Source organism: Octopus sinensis, unplaced genomic scaffold (genome assembly GCF_006345805.1).
Source record: "Octopus sinensis unplaced genomic scaffold, ASM634580v1 Contig13954, whole genome shotgun sequence".
In the NCBI taxonomy this organism is placed as follows: Eukaryota; Metazoa; Mollusca; class Cephalopoda; order Octopoda; family Octopodidae; genus Octopus; species Octopus sinensis.
Genome location: NW_021833067.1, coordinates 37,342 through 62,715, shown reverse-complemented (window position 1 = coordinate 62,715; position 25,374 = coordinate 37,342). Strand labels below are relative to the sequence as shown.

The following is a 25,374-nucleotide window of genomic DNA, read 5'->3' as shown; positions in this document are numbered from 1 at the left end:
CGTAGGAGACAGACACACAACTTGACTTTTATATATAAAGATATACACACACGCACATGGATGTATTCAGCCATTATTTTTTATGACGGCAGCCTGTGATTGAGGGAATTTAACTGTTATTTCTAACAGATCTAGTGACTGCTTAAAAATTCCTTCCTCGACATTTTGTTGAAGTTATTGTTTGAAGCAGTGGTGGTGGTCGTGGTCGAGTCGGTAAGAGTGAGTGAGTTTTCCTTTTTTCTCTGTCTTGTTATTGTTCAGCGCTTCACAATCCCACAGGTAGATGTCAGGCTGATCGTGTCACATGACCAATGCTTGCCTATGATACCTGTGTTAAGTCCACAGGTAAAAGAAAAAAAAAAAGCTAATTAGGTCAGGTAAGTTTTCTCACATCGATTCAACCGGATTTAAAGAAAAAATAACCACAACAGAGGAAACAGACTTCTTATCTCTTACAGGGACCACTTTTACAAATACCCCTATTCGGACAGTTCATGTAAAAACTTATATCTATATATATATCCGCAGGGGATTCGAACAGGTGCGCGTTAACGGACTGTTCAGTTTTAAATGAAAAACATGTAGATGTTTTAACATCCAGGTAGGTAGATTTTCTGTTGCTGTTTGTATTAACCATGATTGTTACTCATTAGGTCGACAGGGCGGTATTCACTAACTGGGCCATCTCAACTGAATGACCCTCTAAACAACATCACAACGACCCACATTACTTATTACCAACTAGTATTTATTATTATTATTATTGGAGTTTTTATTGTTACAATCTTTCGTTGTTAAACTCGATTTTTTTTCAAAAAAGGACAAAACCCTTTGTAACCTTTCGTCCTGTTTTGTTCCTTTATGTTTACTAATCATGAGTGTCAGCCCTTGTGGCCAATAAAAAGAATTAATTATTATTATTATTATTAAAAACTACTACTTCCACAACTCACATTTTTATAATCGTTGTCACGGTGGAAGTTGAGAACTTAAAAACAATTGTTTTCGACGAAGTGTCTCCTTGACGAGTGACCCGGATTAAAAACCTATCGTTTCTTTTCAGTTTTATTTTTTTCTATTATTATCCTTGAAAAGCAATCGCTTCCAGTATAGTGACTAATATATATATATATATTCATATTTATATTTCAGTTACTGTACTAATATATATATATATGTATACTCGGGGAAAGAAGATCCACCTGTAGACAGGAAGCATGGCGAAATACCTGGTGTTACTCTGTAATGTCTGCTTCGGCTTTCTCTTCTGTATTTCCATTTCCCCGTTGTTACGGGTTCGAGCCCGAGAAGGAATAACACCACCGCCGAGAACAGGCGATAACAAACCAATTGTAGCCAACGGAAGGGTATATTATCTCGACTATATACCCAGGCGATGTTGGACCCCGATTATAACGAAATACCCGTACGGAGGACGCGTAGACCAACCCCGAGCTTTGATGAAAAAGGACAACCCCCACAAAATTAAAGGATCCATACAAATTGCCCCCAGCGGTTGCTTGTACATCGAACCGGGCTGTCGTTTAGAGTTCGCTCCTGGTCAGGGACTTATCGTCAATGGTACCCTCATTGCTAGGGTAAGTAATATTCTTGTTATTCATATTCTTGTCGGTTTGATCTGGCCTTGTCATGGCTTGATATTTGGGTGTGAACGTGTTTGGGGCAATCAATCTACCCATCTATCTATCTATCTATCTATCTATCTGTCTGTCTGTCTGTCTGTCTTTTTATGTCTATGTATGTATGTAGATGTGTGTGTCTATATATATGTATCTGTCTGTCTATATCTTTTATGTATGTATATATGTATGTATGCATCTATCTATCTATCCTTCTGTCTTCTCTTTGTCTCTCTATCTGTCTATCTTTTTATGTGTGTATGTATGTCAGTATGTATGTATGTATCTATCTATCTAATTTTCCATACAGTATTTCTGTTTAGACATGCCTGTTCTGATTTTGCCGACAAATGCTCAAAGCTTTTCCATTTCTTGTTATTCAGCCACAGTTTATCTCGGACTCTATAATTTAATGTGCCCTTCTTTTATGATGGTGGGGAAATTTGCTGCTATTTCATGCAGGCACTGACCACATAGAGCCCATCTTAGTTGCTTTATCCATAAAATCAGTTGACATAGAGTACATGAGGAGTACACTTGTTGCCGTTAGCAGAGTTGTTCTGTACTCTTGGACACTCCTTATCTCTATTGTTTCTCATGACTCAACAGCCAGCTCTTGTGTCCGCTGTTGCTAACGACAAACAATCAGTCCTTTATATCTGCCTGTTGCTAATGATCCAACAATCAATATGTCTCAAATGTTGCTAACAAAATTAAAACGTTCTCATGAGAAATCCAAGCATTCACACAACCCGATCTTCAGATCTTGCCAGTGTTGCTAATTCTCTGAGAACACTAAGTGTCAATCTTGCACACCTACAGAGACTTACCCAAGGCACCGCACGGTGAGTACTACCGGCCGAGTATTCCTAGATGTCATTCATGGACTCTCCACCATTGTATTAGGTTGATGCGTAATAAATTTTATTCGACAAAAAGGCGCAGGAGTGGCTGTGTGGTAAGTAGCTTGCTTACGAACCACATAGTTCCGGGTTCAGTCCAACTGCGTGGCACTTTGGGTAAGTGTTTTCTACTATAGCCATGGGCTGACCAAAGCCTTGTGAGTGGATTTGGTAGACGGAAACTGAAGGAAGCCCGTCGTATATATATATTTATATATGTGTGTGTGTGTGTTTATCCCCCCAACATCGCTTCACAACCGATGCTGGTACGTTTACGTCTCTGTAACTTAGCGGTTTGGCAAAAGAGACCAATAGAATAAGTACTAGGCTTACAAAGAATAAGTCCTGGGGTCGATTTGCTCAACTAAAGGCGGTGCTCCAGCACGGTCACAGTAAATGACTGAAACAAGTAAAAGAGTAAAAAATTTAAACAAAACGCCAAGCAGAAATTGAAGTAGATGGTGAATATGCTCCGGAATAATCATTTAAAGATGTTTTTGTTAAATGTTATTGTTTTTGTTGAATAAAATTTATTGAAAAAAAAAAGCCGCAATAATTATGCGTCAACCCAATATTTCATTTGGTGCTACTTCCTGCGATTCAAAGAGAGACCAGCTCTTATATTAGAACTGCACTAATTTTTTTTTCTTTGAAGAATTCTTAGAGAATCTGTTTGGAATGTAAAGTAAGAATATATAATACACCTCAATGAAATACATTTGGTTTTTGTCTTCAAATTCATCTAAAAAGATTTTAAAAATTATTCAAACTTCATTGGGTATATTTTTATCTATTTTTAACGACAAACAATCAATCCTTTATATCTGGCTGTTGCTAATGCTCCAACAATTGTATGTGTGTGTGTGTGTGTGTGTGTATATATACACACACCTTTGTCCTGCCATACACCAAGATTGACTGCCATCTCATAAAGTTTTTTTTCATTTCTCTCTTTGTTTATTTCCTTGTGTTCCTTTCTGCTGAAGAGCATCAGCTTGAAATGTAAAAATCTTTCTCACCTTCCCGAGCTTTAAACTAATACACCTGTTTGTTGTTTATACACCTGTCTTTGTAACCGTTTCCAATGCTATATGGCCTTACATTGCCAGACTGTCATTCCTATATTTTGTGTGTGTGTGTGTGTGTGCTTCCTTGGAGTATCCAGATTAAAAAGCCAAAGGTCAGTAACATCAACCCTGTTGTAGTTCCCCTTCGATATGGTCAACAGCGTGTCGTCTTCCTTTTTTTTTCAGGAGGAATGATCAGGAACCAGGATTGGTTCTCACTGGCATTCATGATAATTCTGATATTGAAGTTGCTATTTTAGTTGCTTTATCCATAAAATCAGTTGACATAGAGTACTTAAGGAGTACACTTGTTGCCATTAGCAGAGTTGTTCTGTACTCTTGGACACTCCTTATCTCTATTGTGTCTCATGACTCAACAGCCAGCTCTTGTGTCCGCTGTTGCTAACGACAAACAATCAATCCTTTATATCTGGCTGTTGCTAATGCTCCAACAATTGTATGTGTGTGTGTGTGTATGTGTGTGTATATATACACACACAGACACACCTTTGTCCAGCCATCCACCAAGATTGACTGCCATCTCATAAAGTTTTTTTTCATTTCTCTCTTTGTTTATTTCCTTGTGTTCTTTTCTGATGAAGAGCATAGGCTTGAAATGTAAAAATCTTTCTCACCTTCCCGAGCTTTGAACTAATACACCTGTTTGTTGTTTATACACCTGTCTTTGTCTTTTGACTTTCTGTAAATTTCAACTCCACACACACACACCACACACACACACACACACACACAAACGCACACTAAATTTCAACTCCACACACACACACACACACACATATATATGTATAGGGAGAGTTTACGAAAAAAACAAAAGACGAAGACAGTTGGTGTACAAAACGAACAGATGTATTAGTATAATGCTCAGGAATAGAAAAAGTCTTTTACGTTTCGAGCCTATGCTCTTCTACAGAAAGGGACACAGAAAAAAACAAGGAGAGAAAAAAAATGTGTGTAGTGGCTAACGATCTATCATGGCCTCTGACATATATATATATGTATATATATATATATATATATATATATAAAACAAAACAGGAAGTTGGAAAATGCTTTGGTATTATTAATTTACTATTACACATGTTTAACCCCTTTCCCAACAATTATTTTGAAGATAAATGTATTTTTTCAGACATATTTTTTAATTGTTTTATTTTACTATGTTTTGAATGGTGATTTCGAGGTATATTTCAAACCTTATTTATTATGAATTTTAATTCAATAATATTGATTTTAAATTACCGCTTTGGGCAGAAACGAGTTAACCCGTTTTTAGACGAAGGAACTCGTTTGCTGTTGATTTTGGCGAATCTATCTTTTGACGAGTTAACTTGCCAGAATAGTAAAAAACGATTTCGGTCAAAACGCATATATTCGTTTCTACCGGGTAAGGGGTTAATTTACTATTAGGAATTACAAAATTGAACATGTAGCAGAAACATGGTAGATACCTCTTGCATGTACAATTTTGTAATTGTTGTTAGCAAACGAAAATGTGTAATAGTGAATATGTTGTTGTTTGTTCCTTCTCGAGCCATCCCTGGCTCATAAGGGCCGGTTTCCCGGTTCCCTTGGCACATAGGTTCCCCACCTGGATGAGACACCGGTCCGTCACAGGTGAGCTGCAAGATGCAGGAGGAAAGAGTGAGAGAATGTTGTGGCGAAAGAGTCAGCAGAAGTTTCACCATTACCTTCTGCCGGAGCCGCATGGAGCTTAGGTGTTTCACTCATAAACACACACATCGCCCCGTCTGAGATTTGAATCCACAATCCCTCGACCGTGAGTCCGCTGCTCTAACCCCTAGGCCATGTGCCTCCACAACGGTGAATATGTAATACCAAAAATTTTTCCAACTTCCTCTTTTGATGTAGGATAAACCCTCTAAACAATATTTCTAGAATGTTCAATGTTCTAGAATGTACCTCACATAAGTATAACAATTCCGTGTTGGATTGTAATCTCTATATATATAAAGCTGAAGTTGTCTGTGTATGGCAGATTTGGTAACCTTCAACTAACACTATCTCCTCCGAGACCCTGCGGTGCAAGTTGACCAAAATTGAGAGTATGATAGAAGAAGGCTTGCTCTTCAAATCGGTCCATGTTAACACCAAAATTATTTACATCAAAAAGGTGCTTTTTTTCTATGAAAATCCCTATTTTTTAACGATTTTTTTACTGCTGTGTCGCCATTTTTGGTGTATTTCAACCAGAAAAATGTTCACTTAAAGAGAATAACAAGCTACATAATGCAAAATTTTTACTTTTCAAAAATTCCAACTCTAAAGGGTCGAAACAAACCCGAGCAATGCTGGGCGATACTGCTAGTATTGGAATAAATGGATGTGCTTCAAGGGGACAGATCTTGGGTTTTTACCCCGTTTAAATTGTGTGAGTATTAATATATAAAAGGGATTGAAATCTAAATGTGTCCTCATGAGGCTCTTCTGCAGGTTCTGGTTATCACATGTCTATTAGTAGATGGTGTGTGTGTGTGTGTTTATGTATAATTTTCTTGTGTCTAATTCTATACAGGGAAGTGAAGAGGTTGGTGGACGGATAGTGTTCACGAAGGATCGTGACTACGATGATGTCGTAGGGAAGCAACGGCCCTGGAGGACAGATGCTCGGCTTGTGGATGGAAATACAACAATGGACGGAAGGTTGGAGTTGTTCTATCAGCAGAAATGGCGGGGTGTTTGCACCAATTATAACAAGTAAGTAGTGTGTGGTGGTCCTGGTAGGATGTGGTTGGTGATACATTGCATTGGTTTATATCATTGGGGGTGTATATTGTGGTTGATATGATGTAGTTTATGTAGAGGTGGTGTGCTGTTGGGTTCATGTGGTGGTATATGTTGTAGTTGAGTGGTAGACCTCTGGTTGTTATGGCAGTGTATGTGGGGTGGTTTTTAGCTGCTGTTGATGTGGTAGTATCTGGTGGCGTAGTGATGGTGGTGATGGTGTGACCTTTGACATGAATACAGTGTTAATTAACTGACGATGGAGCCTCTATGCAACCAGTTGATATGCTAGAAATAGCAGTCAATGACAGAGACTGTGTATGATCACACCCCCTGCTAGAAATAATCCCTGATATTACACTTTGTTGTGTTGAGAAACAGGAAGGACATTCTACATAATGTAGACATAGATAGACTATGTCTAAATAAAGGATGGGATGGTCATGGATGGAATATATTTGATCATATATCTGCTCAATCTGGGTTAACCTGGGGGTGGAGGTAAACGGCATTAAGGACAATATTACTGTTGTCATAAATAACAGTGACAAACGATAATTGACGTTGACAAACAACGGCAGTAATTTTATTCAGCTGAATACACGTCATTGATTGGTTGAAATTACCGAAATACGACAACTTCAACATGAAATAACTTCGTAAATATAAGTTTTCCTCAAAAATGCTAAGAGTAAAAGATGTTTTATATGACACATTCTATCAGTGTCTGAAGTTTGAAAGTGTTTAGTTACAAAAATTTTTTTTTTTAAATCTGTCGGTCAAACGGTCAAGATCCGCAGAGTCCCTGTTGGTCACATATGGGAATCCAGCCGAAAAGTGTGAGGTTGGTTGCTTCTGATAGGACTCTATAGAAGAAGTACCTGAGGACTGTGCCTCCACAATGCTTCCAGGAATAGTGGTCAGAGAAAATAGATGGACAATATGTAATATTGACCTGGCAAGGGTCTTTCATAGTGTACACTTACAACCCATGACTCCTAACCAATCACTGATAGTCTATTCATAAACAGGCGTATTACCTCCCTTTAATATCCTTTCTTCTTTCAGTTTTACCAAAGAAGATGCAAATGTGACTTGTCGACACTTGGGGTTCCTCAAAGGCAACTTTACTTACCATTCCTTCTCTCAGAATGTCTCTGATTACCTACTGTTGGAAAAACCAAACTGTACAGGCAGTGAAGATTCTCTCCCGGAATGTTCTGGATGGACAACCATCAAAGCAGGGCTTCATATCTGTGGTAAGTTGGCTGAGTTTCAAATCTCTTCTGAAAGGTAGAAGCACTCCGTCGGTTACGACGATGAGGTTTCCGGTTGATCCGATCAACGGAACAGCCTGCTCGTGAAATTAACGTGTAAGTGGCTGAGCACTCCACAGACAAGTATACCCTTAACGTAATTCTCGGGGATATTCAGCGTGACACAGAGAGTGACAAGGCCGGCCCTTTGAAATACAGGTACAACAGAAACAGGAAGTAAGAGTGAGAGAAAGTTGTGGTGAAAGAGTACAGCAGGGATCACCACCATCCCTGCCGGAGCCTCATGGAGCTTTAGGTGTTTTCGCTCAATAAACACTCACAACGCCCGGTTTGGGAATCGAAACCACGATCCTACGACCGCGAGTCCGCTGCCCTAACCACTGGGCCATTGCGCCTCCACAAATCTCTTCTGAAGATAAATTTAAACTGGCATTAACTAACTGCTGAGACATCTTGTATATATATAAACAATAACCTATCATTCTAGTGCTGAGTGGTCGATGACTTATATTGTGGAGATACTCTCTTTTACTCTTTTACTTGTTTCAGTCATTTGACTGCGGCCATGCTGGAGCACCGCCTTTAATCGAGCAACTCGACCCCAGGACTTATTCTTTTGTAAGCCCAGTACTTATTCTATCGGTCTCTTATGCCGAACCGCTAAGTAACGGGGACATAAACACACCAGCATCGGTTGTCAAGCAATGCTAGGGGGACAAACACAGACACACAAACACACACACACACGCATACATATATATATATATATATATATATATATATATATATATATATATACATACATATATACGACGGACTTCTTTCAGTTTCCGTCTACCAAATCCACTCACAAGGTTTTGGTCGGCCCGAGGCTATAGTAGAAGACACTTGCCCAAGGTGCCACGCAGTGAGACTGAACCCGGAACCATGTGGTTGGTAAGCAAGCTACTTACCACACAGCCACCCCTGCGCCTATGTAATATATAAACACACATAAGGCAGGAAGCTGGCAGAATCGTTAGCACACCGGGCGAAATGCGTAGCCGTATTTCGTCTGCCGTTACATTCTGGGTTCAAATTCTGCCGAGGTCAACTTTGCCTTTCATCCTTTCGGGGTCGATTAAATAAGTACCAGTTACGCACTGGGGTCGATGTAATCGACTTAATCCGTTTGTCTGTCCTTGTTTGTCCCCTCAATGTTTAGCCCCTTGTGGGTAATAAAGAAATATATATAAACACAAATGTGTGCATACATACATACATACACACACACACACACACACTCACATCCATATACATACACATGCATTCATTCACATCCATACACACACACACACACACAACTTAAACATTATGAATATTTTTATTCAGTAAATTTATTAAACAGTGATTTAATCAAAGAATTTTCAAATTTTGTAAAATTGCAGATGGTCAGCAGACAATCGGGTTTGAGTGTGAAGGTTTCCAGCCTGGTGTTGCCGTGACGCATTGGCGGGGTATTGAGTTCTATAATTCTTCCACACAATTTGTCACTAATGAAACAATCAACACAAAGATGGAAGAATCTGATTCCAGTATTTGGTACTCTGACGTAGAGTATGCAGGTTTGGATGTCTTCCGTGAAGGAGTACTGGGCATTAACCATCCATATGCCTCTATTAGCGCCAGTCCTTTTGTACCATTCATGGACAATGTCACAATATCCAACGGAGCCTACGATGCCTTAAATTTCACTTATATTCTTGGCAAAGTCAACGTGCAAAATTGTACAATTCAAGACAACAGAGGTGAGTTGTTGTTTTTATTCTTCAGTTTCTAGTCTTTGAGCGACAGCCCAAGAACAGCATCGCCTCTAAGAGTCTTCTCAAAATCAGATTAAACCGATGCGAGGCTTGTGGTATATGTTATAAAGAGGCCAATTTATTGTGGAGTGCTTAGTTCTGATTTCAGTTCAGTGTGACAGCTATTTGCTTTCTTTACCAAAACAATCCGTTTCCGAAATGATGCGTATGCCTTAACCGTTTCTTCCTTTTTCATTTCGCCAAATGTTCACTTTGGTGAAGACACACAGTTGTGAGAAGTTGCCTTGGATATTGCTTCAACTGTGTCCCATAACCAAAAATAACACAGACTCAAATCTGGTGAGCTAGAGGGCCAGATATCTTTAGGGAAAAAATATGAGTAATCCCTTCAAAAATTCTTGCACTCTTTTCGAAGAATGGTAGGTGCGGGCATGGCTGTGTGGTTAGGGAGCTTGCTTCCTAACTACATGGTTTCAGGTTCAGTCCCACTGTGTGGCACTTTGGGTAGGTGTCTTCCGCTATAGCCCCGAGCCGACCGGAGCTTTGTGATTGAATTCGGTAGGTGGGAGTTACTGCTGTGTGTGTATGTGTGCGTATAGCTGCTCAGTGCGTCTCCAAAAGAGAGAGAGGTCTGGTGCAGAGTCCTGTACAAACCAGACTCGACTTGCATCATAATGCTTCCTAATCCAAGGCAACAAAACTTCTAAGATTTCGAGATAATCTGCTGTGTTGATTTGAAGAACCACTTCAATTGAATGAGGAGGCATTGATTTCCCATCACTTGCAACAGCTCCAAAGACCATAATGGAAGCTGGATTCTTGCTATGCATAGCTGAAGGAACTTGGAAAAGATCCTGTGCTTTCACTCAGGTGTTTTGACGGTTTGCAGTTTCATCTACCATGAAATTCTTTTCCTCCATCAAGATGCAGACGTCTTTGCCCCGATGTTTCAGGTAACTAAGAAGTTTGGAACTTCTTTCGGCTCAAATGGTTTTCAGGTGGGAAGTTAGGCTGTTATGGCATCTCCTCACATATGATTTCATATGAAGGTCTTTTCTCACAGCCCTAGAAATGCTCATTGTACTGATTCTTCAATCTTGAACCAAATTTGCCATCGATTTTGATGGGTTCAACTCAATCAATCTTTTAAGTCCTGTTAAGAAGTGAGGTGTGCATATATTTGTGTACTCTTTTACTTGTTTCAGTCATTTGACTGCGGCCATGCTAGAGCACCGCCTTTCATCGAGCAACTCGACCCTGGGACTTATTCTTTGTAAGCCCAGTACTTATTCTATCGGTCTCTTTTGCCGAACCGCTAAGTGACGGGGACATAAACACACCAGCATTGGTTGTCAAGCAATGCTAGGGGGACAAACACAGACACACAAACATACACGCACACATATATACATATATACATACATATATACGACAGGCTTCTTTCAGTTTCCGTCTACCAAGTCCACTCACAAGGCTTTGGTCAGCCCGAGGCTATAGTAGAAGACACTTGCCCAAGGTGCCACGCAGTGTGACTGAACCCGGAACCATGTGGTTGGTAAGCAAGCTACTTACCACACAGCCACTCCTGCGCCTATATGTGTGTGCGTAATTTAATTTTATTCTAACTTAATTTTCGGTTTCTTATCATTGCAGGTCATGGTATGTATGTAAAGTCAGTGGTAGGTGAAGTCAAGATAGAAAAATCCGTGATCCAGCGCAACTGGGGAGATGGAATCAAGTTTTACAGCATCAACAAGACTTTGCCCCATGATTTCGACAGACTTTTCAGTCAACCTTATTTCTTCTGTAAACGTGTACAACTTTCCTACAACCGCTATCCAATCTATTTGGGAGAGCAGGTTGTTCACACAAACTCCTATGATATTGCGGTTCCTGGATGCGAGCATGTAAGTAGCAAACAGGATGCAGGTGCAAGGGCGTCCCTTTTTTCTGTTTAAATTATGCAAATTTCCTTGCTCATAAATGTGTTCTCTTTCTCTTTACTCTTTTACTTGTTTCAGTCATTTGACTGCGGCCATGCTGGAGCACCACCTTTAGTCGAGCAAATCGACCCCGGGACTTATTCTTTGTAAGCCCAGTACTTATTCTATCGGTCTCTTTTGCCGAACCGCTAAGTGACGGGGACGTAAACACACCAGCATCGGTTGTCAAGCAATGCTAGGGGGACAAACACAGACACACAAACACACACACATACATATATATATATACATATATACGACAGGCTTCTTTCAGTTTCCGTCTACCAAATCCACTCACAAGGCATTGGTCGGCCCGGGGCTATAGCAGAAGACACTTGCCCAAGATGCCACGCAGTGGGACTGAACCCGGAACCATGTGGTTGGTTAGCAAGCTACTTACCACACAGCCACTCCTGCGCCTATTTTTTATAAGTTTCTTTGTCTCCTGGAAATAAGGTTGGATAATTGTTATGCTGATACTGACTCTTGGAGCAGAAACCCAATCTCCATGCCTTTCCTTTTATCTCCAGACAATGAGGTAGTCCAGTTCTATATTTAAGAGATGAGACCATAACCGTGGCCTATGTCAGTGTCACATAACTGGCCCATTTAAGAGTATCCTTCAATCACTGGGCAATAAACTGTGCTTGCGAAGACCTGCTGAGGCAAGTGAAGTCATTGTCGTGGCGGCCGATGCCAGTAGCACCTGATTGGCACCCATGCCAGTGGCACGTAAAAAATGCACCATTTGAGTGTGGTTGATGCCTGTACCACCTAACTGGCACGTAAAAGGCACCCACTGCACTCTTGGAGTGATTGGTGTTAGGAAGGGCATCGAGCTGTAGAACCTTGCCAAATCAGATTGGAGCCTGGTGCAGCCTCCATGGCTTGCTGGTCCTCAGTCAAACCGTCCAACCCATGCCAGCATGGAAAGCAGATGTTAAACGATGATAATGGTGATGATGATGATGATATATATATATATATATATATATACGCGACAGCCTTCCTTCAGGTGGAATGTAAAGGGCACCATCTAAATGGGGTTAATGCCAGTGCCCCCCGACTGGCTCCAGAGCCGGTGGCATGTAAAATACACCATTCAAGCATGAGTCGATAACAGTGTCGCCTGACTGGCTTCCATGCCAGTGGCACATAAAAAAGCACAATCTGAATATGATTGATGCTAGGGCCCCCAGTCTGGCCCTTATGCCAGTGGGATGTAAAAAGCACCCATTACACTCTCTCGGAGTGGTTGGTGTCAGGAAGAGCATCCAGCTGTAGAAACACTGCCAGATCAGATTGGAGCCTGGTGCAGCCTCCTGGCTTCTCAGGTTGGTGTCAGGAAGGGCATCCAGCTGTAGAAACACTGCCAGATCAGACTGGAGCCTGGTGCAGCTGCTGGCTTTCCAGACCTCACTCAAACTGTCCAAACCATGCCAGCATGGAAAATGGATGATAAACGATGATGTTGATTATTATGATTATGATGATGATGGTTGTTGTTGTTGTTGTAAGTAATGTTAGCTGTTTCCATTTCAGACTTTTACAACCCGTGAAAACATGCAACTTACCTTGCACTTCCTGTTGCTGGAGACTGACCCCGAGAGTGAAGGTGAACTAATCATATCTTATGGAGATGTTGGTAAAACGATGACAAAGACGGTGCCAATACGGAATGGTAGCTACCCTCAGTCAATCACAACTCTCTCCAATGTTATAAAAATCAATTTCAATTTCAAAAGACGAGGATACTGTTCCGTCTTTAAATATTGTATAAGGTTCTTACTTCGACTCTCAACCAATTTTGGTAAGTTTTTACTCACTTCTTTTCTTAACAAGTAAGCCTTTAGTCACTTTCTCCCACATTGGTGAATCTTTTGTGACTCATTAATCCTCGTTACCATATTTCTGTTCAGATGCTCTTTTTTGCTTTCAATTAATTTTGAATTTAACAAAGAATTTAGTAAAATAACTTAGTTATCATTCAGCTTGTGTTAGGAACATAAATTGTGACTAAGGTTTGGTGGAAGATTTTAATTCTAAACTTATGAAAACAAGACATTTCTACTACAGAGCCAGAAACAGTTTTAACCCTTTCGTTACCATATTTCTGTTCAGATGCTCCAGGTTTCTTTCAATTAATTTTGAATTTAACAAATAATTTAGTAAAATAACTTAGTTATCATTCAGCCAGTATCAAGAACATAAATTGTGACTAAGGTTTGGTGGAAGATTTTAATTCAAAACTTATGAAAACAAGACATTTCTACTACAGAGCCAGAAACAGTTTTAACCCTTTCGTTACCATATTTCTGTTCAGATGCTCCAGGTTTCTTTCAATTAATTTTGAATTTAACAAATAATTTAGTAAAATAACTTAGTTATCATTTAGCCAGTATCAAGAACATAAATTGTGACTAAGGTTTGGTGGAAGATTTTAATTCAAAACTTATGAAAACAAGACATTTATACTACAGAGCCAGAAATGGTTTCAGCCAGGTTGGCTATGAAAAGGGTTAACCAATTTTGTCACTTGTCATTCTTAATCAATTGTTAACCCTTTTGTTACCATATTTCTGTTGAGATGCTCTGTGTTTCTTTCAATTAATTTGAAATATAACAAAGAATTTAGTAAAATAGCTTAGTTATCATTCATCTAGTGTTAGGAACATAAATTGTGACTAAGGTTTGGTGGAAGATTTTAATTCAGAACTTATAAAAACAAGACAAATTGCCCTCACAATGGCCAATATTGTTGAGTATTGTTGAGTCACTCATTATCACTGCTGTCACTCATACTCTCAGCACTCCTACTCACAATGATCAATACTGGTAAGTCTTTAATCACTCACCACAGCCAATAACGATATGTCTTTAGTCACTTCTCTCTCTCACGCAATTCTGCTTGTTCACTAATGCATGTTCACCCTCCCACGAACGTGTTCAGTTCTTGCAGATGTTCACTGTAGCTGTTTTCTCTTATACATGTTTCATTCTATGGATTGTGGCCAAACTGGAGCACCTCCTTGATGATTTTTTTTTTTTTTAGTTGAACAAATCAACCAAGTACTTATCAGTCTCTGTTTGACAAACTGCTAAGTTACTGGGACAGAAAGAAACCAACCGTGGCAGTAGTGGTGGTGGTTGAGGAAATACACGCACACACACACACGGATACACACACATGAGGGGCTGCATTATAAACAAGCAGAATTATTATATGATTATTATTATTATTATTGAGTGAGAGAGCAGTTCATGCCATCAAAGTGACACAGGGGTAAAATATACGAAGCCCAGTATACCCATCATGACTACCCGTCTGATAAGGGTACCCCAGGCACATGCATCATAACCATATGTGCATGACATGGTGATCTCATATCAAGATAAACAGCACATGACCTTGCAGGTGGGGTCCAGTTAGAATTTTCTTCAGGTTGAGTAGCCCATCCCACTCAAAAGGTCCCTGAATAAGGATTGTTTAAGGATGTTGAATGAAACACCCATGTTTCCAGAGGTAAATTATTCAAACCCCAAAGAATCCCTCTCAACACATGGCTATGATGCTCCCCAACTACTTCTGCTCGTGATCAGAGATGCACATATCGTCAACCACCAAGGGACATGCTCAACTGGTTAAGGTCAAACAACTGACAAGCAAATCTGTGGTATTGAGCAGAATATTTGCTGTAGCCCATCTTTTATACCAAGACAAAACAATGTACATGATAACACTTCCAATCAATTAAGATCAGAAGCCATGAGAGCCATGGCCTGGTACTGCATCAGGGCATTTATTATTATTATTATTATTATTATTATTGTTGTTGTTGTTCTTGTTTGACAAATTCCCTTTATAATTTATGGAAGTTTTAGAATATCTTTCATTATCAAACGGTGCCATTTTTTTTTATGTCTTACAGGTCCAACCCCAGACTTTTGGATCACCGAATCTAATGTTTCCAACAATAATCACCATGGCATTTCTGTTCAAGACATGAGATGCTTAATCTGGGTCAATTCCACCCGAATAATGAATAATGGTTATGAAGCAGGTCTGCGAGTATTCCAAGGAGCAGGGATTGTCAATGTTAACAATACCCTTCTGCAAAACAATGCCCTTGCTGGTGCCAACATCACATATTCTGGTGGTCGAATCTTGTTTAATCACACTAGAGCTATCGGTAACCAAGGTTATGGTGTCTACTTGGAATTCTTGAAACTTAACAGATCTCGTATAGAACAAGGTTTAGATATATATTCCTACTCCAGTAAATTTTCCGAAAATTCTTTGGCAGCATTTCGTGTTGGTAATTACTGTAAGTCAGCAGATGTGCTTATTGATAAAAGTTTCTTTGAAAATAACCTGCGAGAGGCTATAGAATACTTGTCTTGTAATACCACTTCTCCGACGACCAATTTTTCTGTAACGATGAGTCAGTTTGTTTCGAATGGGAAACAAGCTATATTAATGGCACCGATATTAAATACTCGTGGCAAAATAGCCAATAATACCTTCAGGGACCATTTAAATGGTGCTCTTCTAATGAACAATGGGGAAGATATACTCGTGTCTCGTTGGTATGCTAAGTTCCCTGTAGATTATGATATGTATGGTAATGAATTTAGGGATAATCATGGTCCTTATGCCGTTAACATCAGGCTTACCGAAGAGTCTTCTGAACAATCGTTAATGTTTATAAATAATAAACTGTTGGACAATAATATTCAAAATTCATTTCCTTTTCTAAACCCTCGTTCCAAAGCAAATGCAGTTCTAATAATTTCGTCAAGTAAAGTGGTTGCAGTATTGAACATAATCTCTAACCCAAATTCAACTCGAGAAATGGCAACGCATTTAACCGATCCGTCTAAAACAATCGATGCCACAATGAATTACTGGGGTTCTCCTGATTATCAAAATTTCTATCTCAGAATATTTGACCGAGATGACCGTTATAACCTGGCTATCATCAATTTCTTCCCGGCATTAGCTGACGAGCGGATTTTTGGGGATCGTCAAGTCACTCCAGCACTTAAGCCAGACTCAAAAAACATTTTCCTGCGAGGTCAAATCATTGGCGGAGAACTGAAAGAAAATAAAGTATTACCGAAAGGTTTTTACACTGTTGATAAAGATATCTACATTGAGCCGGAAGCAACATTGACCATTCCACCTGGAACAGAGCTCTCGTTTCAGAACTCTGTCGGTATGATAGTGTACGGGGCACTGGTTGCAGATGGAAGGAAAGAAGATTGGGTTAGGTTCTCTCTTGAAGACAACTACGATACCGTTGTTGAGAACATGACATTTCCAATTCGATTGGTTGATGGCACCACTGAACAAGAAGGCCGTCTTGAAGTGGAACTCGGTGGCACCTGGGGAACAGTTTGCAATAAGGTACGTTTCTCTTGTGTTACTCTTAACTCTCTCTTTCTCTCTTTTGTTATTGTTTGGTCTGTGGGATCAGACAATTGTAGGTCATTCAAAACTGGAAATCTGGATATAATAATGCCCAGCTGAATATCAACGAGCATATGGCGTAATGGTTAATAATGTAAATAATGTAAATAATATCGCTGACCTTGTTTGGGAAAGTAATGAAAAATTAATTAAGTCTGATTGAAAAACTAATTAACATGAAATATTTTTAATGACAGGGTTGGACTGAACAGAACTCTGTTGTAGCGTGCAACCAGCTGGGGTTAGCATATAACCCTCGGTTTGGTCAACCACAAGTGAAAGCCTCAGCCCCTACATCGTCATCAATCCTATTAAACTGGGTTTCGTGTACAGAGGAAGACACTGATTTGACCAAATGCTTATCTGATTCCCAGACCCCGATAGATTGTTCCCATGACCAAGACGTTTTCATACATTGCCAAATTCCAACATGGTCAGGTAAGTGCCAGCTATTCAGTTTTGTTTTTATTTCATCGTCATCATTACCATCATCATCATCATCATCATCTATCCATCCGTCGATCTGCAGTCAGCTGACGGACCCCGGGCTGATTGCGAAGGATCCCGGACTGGCACTCTTTATAAAAGGCGGCGAGCTGGCAGAAACGTTAGCATGCCGGGCAAAATGCTTAGCGGTATTTCGCCCGTCGCTACGTTCTGAGTTCAAATTCCACCGAGGTTGACTTTGCCTTTCATCCTTTCGGGGTCGATAAATTAAGTACCAGTTACGCACTGGGGTCAATAAAATCGACTTAATCCGTTTGTCTTCTCTGTGTTTAGCCCCTTGTGGGTAGTAAAGAAATAGGTAATGTGTGATTTGAAGACTTCGTTCCTTTTTCTGTCATGTTCAGCAACTTAGATATTGGGCCCACCATTAGCTTGATGTATTGTTGTTGGTACTGAAGATAAGGATTCTGATGGGGTTCGTTTATTGCCATCCTTATTTCGTTTTTGATTATTTTTCAGGGATCACTCTGGCCGCAGTTCCGAAGATCAAAGACCGACAGGAGACCCAACTTCGAAGTGTTATGATCGATAGAGCCGGCATGCACGATCACTCAACCATGCATTTCTCGTCGGCCTTGCAGATCGACTACAATTACTATGACATTAGCAATGTTACCGTGACGGAATCCAGTGCCGATGGAATCTATGTTAGACTTAACCACCCGTACACCAACAACCGAATGGAACACTGTAATGTACACAGGAGCCAGGGTCATGGTCTTGTTACAAAATACCCATTTTTGGAAACTGCATACAGTACATTCCGTGACAATTTCCTCAGTGGTTTCACATACGATCCATTCTTCACCGAAGCCGAAGCGATTGGTATACGGAACTTCATGAGATCCGATCAGGTTACCGTCCTAAAGGAAAGCCAATCTTTCCCTCTCACGCAAGAAACCACCCTGTTTATAACCGAACCGGGAAAGTTCAGGATCGACAAAGAATTCACTTATGTGATAAAATCAACCGATTACAAGTTAAGGCCAACCATCCAGATCTTGAACTATAACCCCGTGACCAGTGTCGAGAAGGTGACGGTGATCAATAATAACAAGAAGTATTATATAGAGGAAGACCTTATTGATTTCCCTCTCATGTCGTCCGGAAATCTTCTCACTGTTGTGCTTCGTGTGTCCGGAACGATGAGCGGACGGCTCACATTTGCCATTATATTAGGTAAGTATTCGTGATGATGGTGGTGGTGGTTGTGGTGGTAGTGGGGAGAACAGTGGTGGTTGCAGTAGAAATAGTAGTAGTGGTAGTAGTAGTAGTAGTAGTAATGCTTGTTGTAGTGGTTGCAGTAGAAATAGTAGTAGTTGTAGTAGTAGTAATGCTTGTTGTGGTGGTAGTGGGGAGAATAGTGGTGGTTGCAGTAGAAATAGTAGTAATAGCAGCAGCAGTAGTAGTAGTAGTAGTAGTAGTAATGCTTGTGGTGGTTGCAGTAGAAATATTAGTAGTAGTAGTAGTAGTAGTAGTAGTAGTAATGCTTGTTGTGGTGGTAGTGGTGCTGGTGATGGCTGTAGCAGTGATAATCTTGGGGCACTTGCTTGAAGGGTTTGGTCTAACAAATTGCCCCCATATTTTGTAAGACTGGTACTTATTCTATTGATGTCTTTTTGTTGAACCGCTAAGTTACGGGAATGTAAACACACGCCTATGTAAACATAGGCGCAGGAGTGGCTGTGTGGTAAGTAGCTTGCTTACCAACCACATGGTTCTGGGTTCAGTCCAACTGTGTGGCACCTTGAGCAAGTGTCTTCTACTGTAGCCTCAGGTCAACCCAAAGCCTTGTGAGAGGATTTGGTAGACGGAAACTGAAAGAAGTTCAGTCTCTTGGTAAAAGCAGCAAAAGAACCAGTCATGTGTCTTTCTTGTCCGAGGTGGAACCCTTCTAATTTGACCTTGACTTTCATCCCAACCTTGTAGGACCCAATGAAATAAAGTACCAGTCATATATTGAGGTCAACTGAAGTGACTGTGTATCACCTATCACATGTGACCACCATGTGCCAATCTGGAAAATTGTTTCTTACTTGAGAAAAAAAAGGGGTCTTGATCCTAGTTCTAACATCTCAAAGTTGGAATATTGTGATGCTTTATCCTTACCTACTTCTCTCTCTCACATCCTTCCCGCTACCCTAATCTCCTATTACAACCACTGTCCAACTCCCTCTTTCTCTCTCCACTCTCTGCCACTGTCCCCTTCTCAATTCTTCTTCCAAACCCTGTCACCATTCCATTTCCTCAGATCATAACACATCAATAATTTGTATTTTTTTTTTTTTGTTCTATGTCTTTTTCTTGTGTTTTCCAGGACAACGGACTGAGGTGCCAAAACCTGAGATCTATCTTCGGAACTGTACATTGGTCAATAATGATATTGGTCTTGTGACGAAGCATTACAATAATCCTTCCAACGACAAGCAGGAGCTTTACTTTAGGTTCGGCGAGGAGAGCATTCGACTGGATTATGTGGACATTCTAAACAGTCGCACTCGTGCAATGTACGTCCCGAGCGTCACCAAATACCACGAAAATTTCATCCCCACTTACGAAGAACTAACACGCCCGCAAAGAGTTGGCACAATTTCATACGTGATGACTTGGTGCCGTTTCCAAGGAAACAGGCAGGCAATCAAGGCTGAGCACAACCATGTAGAATTTGCCAATAATGTTTGGAAATGGCACATTACACATAGCAGCATCAAAGACAATATGGATGGTGGATTGGAAATTGAACTGCCACGCGTTAATGATGTGGAAGAACATCTCAAGCATTCTGTAGAGATCAGTCATACCATGTTTGAGATGAACAAAAACTTTGCCTTCATTGTCAATGGTTATTTTGCTGACGTCAATATTTCTCATTCTATTTGGAAAAATAATATTTGTCGCCTTGGTTTGTTTGATTTGATAGGAATGGAGAAAAACGTCAGCATGGTGCTAAACGTTTTCGACAAAAATACCTGCAAATACATCGTAAATTTTGATATCAACAGTCACTATGAGTACATGTACCCAATTGTGGGGAACTTTTCCTATAATAAACTCTACGACAATGGTCTTGGAACTGAGACAGGAGGAGATGAAAATTTACCATCATCATTTGCTGTTGCACTAAAAGGACTTCAACAAATGGTTCTAAATAGAAATTTGTTTCAAAACCCAAAATTGAGATATGAATTTATTGCTGGCGTAACCTGTCTGTCTTTGGATAGTGTAGTTGATGTTACTGAAAATTGGTGGGGAAATTCTGCCCAAGATTACATCCAATCTAAGATATTTGACTTTGATTCCTGGAACAATTTTGCAATCGCCGAATACATTCCTTTTCTAATAGAAAATCAATTTGACAGCGTTCCATTTTCAACTACGAAACAATATCCAATACGTAATACTTTTGAACTTGGTGGTAGAATAACCAAAGACGTATCTTTATTTGCGTCTGCAACCCATTATGAAGTGATCAATGACATCACAGTGATGCCAGGCGTCACACTTAAGATTGAACCTGGAGTAGTGTTAATCTTCAGACCAAATATTGGTATTTTAGTGTTGGGAACCTTGGATGCAAGAGGTCTTCCCCACCAGCGTATCAAGCTGTTTCCCAGTTCAGTGAAAACGAAAGAGAATAACATACGCAAACGCTCAGTCTCGTTCCAAATGCAGCAGATATCTAAAGAAAAAGCAAGGCTTTCTGGTGGCGCCACAGCAAATGAAGGCTTTCTGCAGTTTTATAATGATTCCACAAAACAATGGGATATCATGTGCAATGAAAGACTTCCAGAGAACGTTGGCAAAGTGATTTGTCGTCAACTAGGATTTGAAACTATAAACGTTAGGGTCTATACATCGCATCTTTTTGATTATTATATCTATGGCTTAACCACTTATTTTACCAAAACCTTTTGGAGGTACTCTTACTACTGCAAAGGGAATGAAGATTCCTTAGATCAATGCATCAAGAAGATCGATTATCGGATCATGTCTTGTATCCAGAATGAAAACTACACATTTTTGCACTGTGGCAAACGTAACGTTGCAGAAGGATATAACTATTGGGGAAACATTCGTTTTTCCAGGTCATCTTATCAGGAGAATCTCCAAGAGAAGAAACCGGTAGAGTCAACTATAAAATACGTTGATATTTACGGTGCTGGAGTACTTCATGGCAATAAGGTCGGTGCCATCCAGTCTGTTTATCAGACACCAATTATTGAACAAGTAAATATTAGCGGTTGTGCTTCAAACGGAATGGATTTTATCTCTCCGTTAAAAGACCTTCTCATTGAAGAGCAAAATATCACTGCTAATCTTGGTTATGGAATCAACATTCTTGTACTGAATGGGGATTCTAAAAACGAGATGGCCTCGTTTTTACCTCTTGTGCAAAGCACAATACCTTACTTCTTGTTTGGAGTGGTAGAAATGTGTTTGCTGGAGAAAGAAATTATTCTTGAGACCAAGATGTTGATTTATTACAAATATTCTTCTAACGCAATTGACTGCGTCAAGTCAATTAAAAGCAAATACAGAGACAAGCAGCTAGCTCTACGCTTCCTGCAAATGAACTTGTTTTCGGAAGATTTTATGCGAAATGTCATAGAAATATTTGATGGTGATTTTGGCAATGAGCAAAAGATTGGAGAAATTATGAAGAATTCAACTTCTGAAACTGTCGAAGAGCTTTATCGTACTTCAAAGGAACCACACACGTTAACCTTACACATACATGCTTCTGTGGCCAGTCGAGACTATGGTTTCATAGCAGAAGTTGTCACTTTGCCGCAGTCATCCACAGGAATTATTGGTAAGCACTAATCTCTAATAATGTCTTTTTTCTTACTTTTTTGATGTTTTTGGTTTTTAGATCAGGGGCTCTTAGAGATGATGATGGTGGTGGTTGTAGCGGGGATGGTTAAGGGGGAACTTTTCCCTGTGGTGGTTACATTCATAAATGTGTGTGAGGGACCGGAAGAGGTGTTCCTTTAGAGATGTCTTTGAGGCGGAAAAAAGACATTGGCACCACCAGCAACGGAAACAACACTTCCACCACTGCCGCCACCATCGCTGCTGCTACCACTGTCACCACTACCACCGTCACCACCACCACTATTGTTAACAACAACGGGACCATTATGCAGGTAGATCTTCTAGATATAGCAACCAAATTCCCTCAAATCACACTTTGCAATTCTAAAACTAGGAAGGACAGATTGGGTAGTGTAGTTTTAGATACACTAAAAGAGTGGATGGTCATGCCCGGAATGCATTTGAGTATATGTCTCAAAAAGCCTAAATTAACCAAAATGAGAGAGAAAATGCCAGAAATTGTTTTTCCTGAAGTCTTAATGGAAATAGATCATCCTTCCAAACAATAATCCTCTTCTTCTCCACTCCGTCATCTTCCTTGCACACAAATCGTCCCATCTTTAAGATAATTAAATTAATAAAACCAATTTACATATTTCTTTTGCATTTTCTTTTATGTTTTTATAAATAATAATAATGAAATTATTGCATACGGTGTTCAGGTGCACCACGACTTGTCAAAAGCGAACAGTGTATGAGTCAGATACATGCTTGCGTGTGTATGGAGGGGAGAAAATCAGGTGTAGTGTTGGCGAATCTCAGGAAGCATGGAAGTTTTAAAGTTATTTTTCTTGTAACTGCACCTTTTCTGTTTTAAAACCCATAAAAAAATTACTTTTTGGCAGGTTTTGGGGGCTGGAACTTATTAACTATATTTTAATTAATTTCAATGGGGAAAATTGATTTGTAAAACAGGTAAATCATACAACGAGCTTGGTCATAGAACACATTAAACTCATACTGCAGAGCATCACTGTATTAATTATTAATAATTAATATTAACCTTTTCATTATCAACCCGGCTGAAACCGGTTCTGGCTCTTTAGTACAAATGTCTTGTTTTCATAAGTTCTGAATTAAAATCTTCCAGCAAACCTTAGTCACAGTTTATGTTCCTAACTCTAGCTTAATGATAACGAAGTTATTTTACTAAATTCTTTGTTATATTTAAAGTAATTGAAAGAAATACAGAGCATCTCGAAATAAATACAGTAACGAAAGGGTTAATGCATACTATTTGTTTGTTTCAGACAGCAGAATCCAGCATACTTTGCAAAGTACGTCATTACAAAGAAATGAGGATGGCGCCTTCACATATCGGAATGTTGGTGAGATAAACCCATCAGTAAAATTAACGAAATGTTTGGTTGAAGACAACGGTGTTCGAATTTTGAATCTGACTTCTCCACCAGTGGTTGACATTTATTTGCAGAACACGAAAATGATGTCCTTTGCAAACAACTTTTTGTTGGGAAACGCTGGTGGAAGCAGTATGATCCTCCACACCAAATCGTTTGCCACGGCTATTGAGGCAAATATCACAAACAACATCTTTTCTTCAGGTACTCACGGTTGTACGTTGACTGTTAGTGGCCACAACTATCAAAAAGTACTCCTTTATGAAAACTACTTCTTTAATAATTCTGTTGGCGATGACCAGGATATTGTTCAGCTGAAAGGCGTGACGACTAATTTTACTTCAAACTTCTTTCATAACAATACAGCTTACAGTATATTGTCTGTGTTTGCCCTTGAAAAGGTCTCCTCCCCACACATGTACACAAGGAGTGCTTTCACCAAAAATAATTCCACAGCCCTTTATGAAAGTACTGTTAAGGTCCACAGTGGCAAACCTGTGTTTTATAATAACTATTTTGTCAATCCTGAGAATGTGTATGAATTTGAAGCAAACCCTGTGTCCAAGTAAGTTACAATTTCTTTTTTATATTATTTAAATCTCATTTCAAATATGTTCTCGTAATGACCTTCCCTAGGATTGATGTTTCTGTGGCCCTTTGCGTTGTGGTCAACTGATGTTCTATCTTCAACATAGTGGCCCTTGATTTTCAGACAACAGGTGGACCTGTGCAGTTGCGGAGTGAGAGACTGGAAAAGGCCACTTGGAAGGCCTTTATGATGGGATGATGATCTATTGGGTTGGGACAAAATTATTCCGACTTTTTTCAACAAATTTGACCTAGGCATCACTGTCAGCAGTGATTTGCGTTGGACAAAGCATATCTCTAAAATTGTCAAGAAGGCCGAGGGTGTCTTGGCATCACTCAGCAAGACTTTTGTTAGCCGCTCTCCAGCCATCTATTTAAAACTGTATACAGCTATGGTACGACCACACTTGGAATTCGCATCATCAGTTTGGAACCCCTATCTTGCTCAAAACATTGACCTCCTGGAATCTGTCCAGAGATGTGCAACCAAACGCATACCCTCCATCAGACACCTACCATATTCTGAGCGCCTTGTTTCCCTGGGCATGGATTCACTGAAGCTCCGGCGTCTGGTGACGGACTTGGTAAACACCCACAAAGTTATCAACCACCTCACCAACAACAACACTGAACACCTTTTTGATCTCCATGTGTCTAACACACGTAGACATGCCTACAAAGTCAGAAAACAACACAGCTCCCATGACTTTCGGAAACATTTTTTCATGCTCAGAGTTGCTGAAGCATGGAATAAACTGCCTGCGTCAGTTGTTGACTGCCATGACACTGCATCCTTTAAGGCCCTCATGCTTTCCGAAATCCGCCGAAACTACACCTGATTATATATACACTTTAGATGAGTTGTAGTGCACCTGAGCACTGTACACAATTATTATTATTATTATTATTATTATTATTTTATTCAACAAAAACAATATATTCTGAGTTCAAATTCCACCGAGGTCAACTTTGCTGTTCATCCTTTCGGGGTCAATAAATTAAGTACCAGTGAAACACTGGGGTTGATGTAATTGATTTGTCCCCTCCCCACAAATTTCAAGACTTGTGCCTTTAGTAGAAAGGATTATTATTATTATTATTATTATTATTTCTATTATAGGCACATGGCCTGAAGATTTTGGG

The 25,374-nt window shown here is 39.8% G+C and overlaps 1 protein-coding gene across 3 annotated transcripts in view; it reads left to right on the top strand.

Moving 5' to 3' along the window:
* Positions 1-285: 285 nt before the first annotated feature.
* Positions 286-25,374, top strand: part of LOC115229966 (protein bark beetle-like) — a 41,635-nt gene continuing 16,546 nt past the window's right edge. For 2 of the 3 annotated variants that reach the window (XM_036499419.1, XM_029800224.2), the window contains exons 1-12: positions 286-601; positions 1,153-1,598; positions 6,164-6,345; positions 7,441-7,631; positions 9,077-9,436; positions 11,105-11,358; positions 12,976-13,243; positions 15,363-16,840; positions 17,101-17,341; positions 17,870-18,589; positions 19,728-22,223; positions 23,536-24,208. In XM_036499419.1, the coding sequence (XP_036355312.1) occupies positions 1,218-1,598; positions 6,164-6,345; positions 7,441-7,631; positions 9,077-9,436; positions 11,105-11,358; positions 12,976-13,243; positions 15,363-16,840; positions 17,101-17,341; positions 17,870-18,589; positions 19,728-22,223; positions 23,536-24,208 (7,244 nt within the window). In that variant the 5' untranslated portion in view covers positions 286-601; positions 1,153-1,217. Of the gene's footprint in view, positions 602-1,152; positions 1,599-6,163; positions 6,346-7,440; positions 7,632-9,076; positions 9,437-11,104; positions 11,359-12,975; positions 13,244-15,362; positions 16,841-17,100; positions 17,342-17,869; positions 18,590-19,727; positions 22,224-23,535; positions 24,281-25,374 lie in introns of all 3 variants that reach the window. The other variant, XR_004997411.1, reaches the window with a different exon arrangement.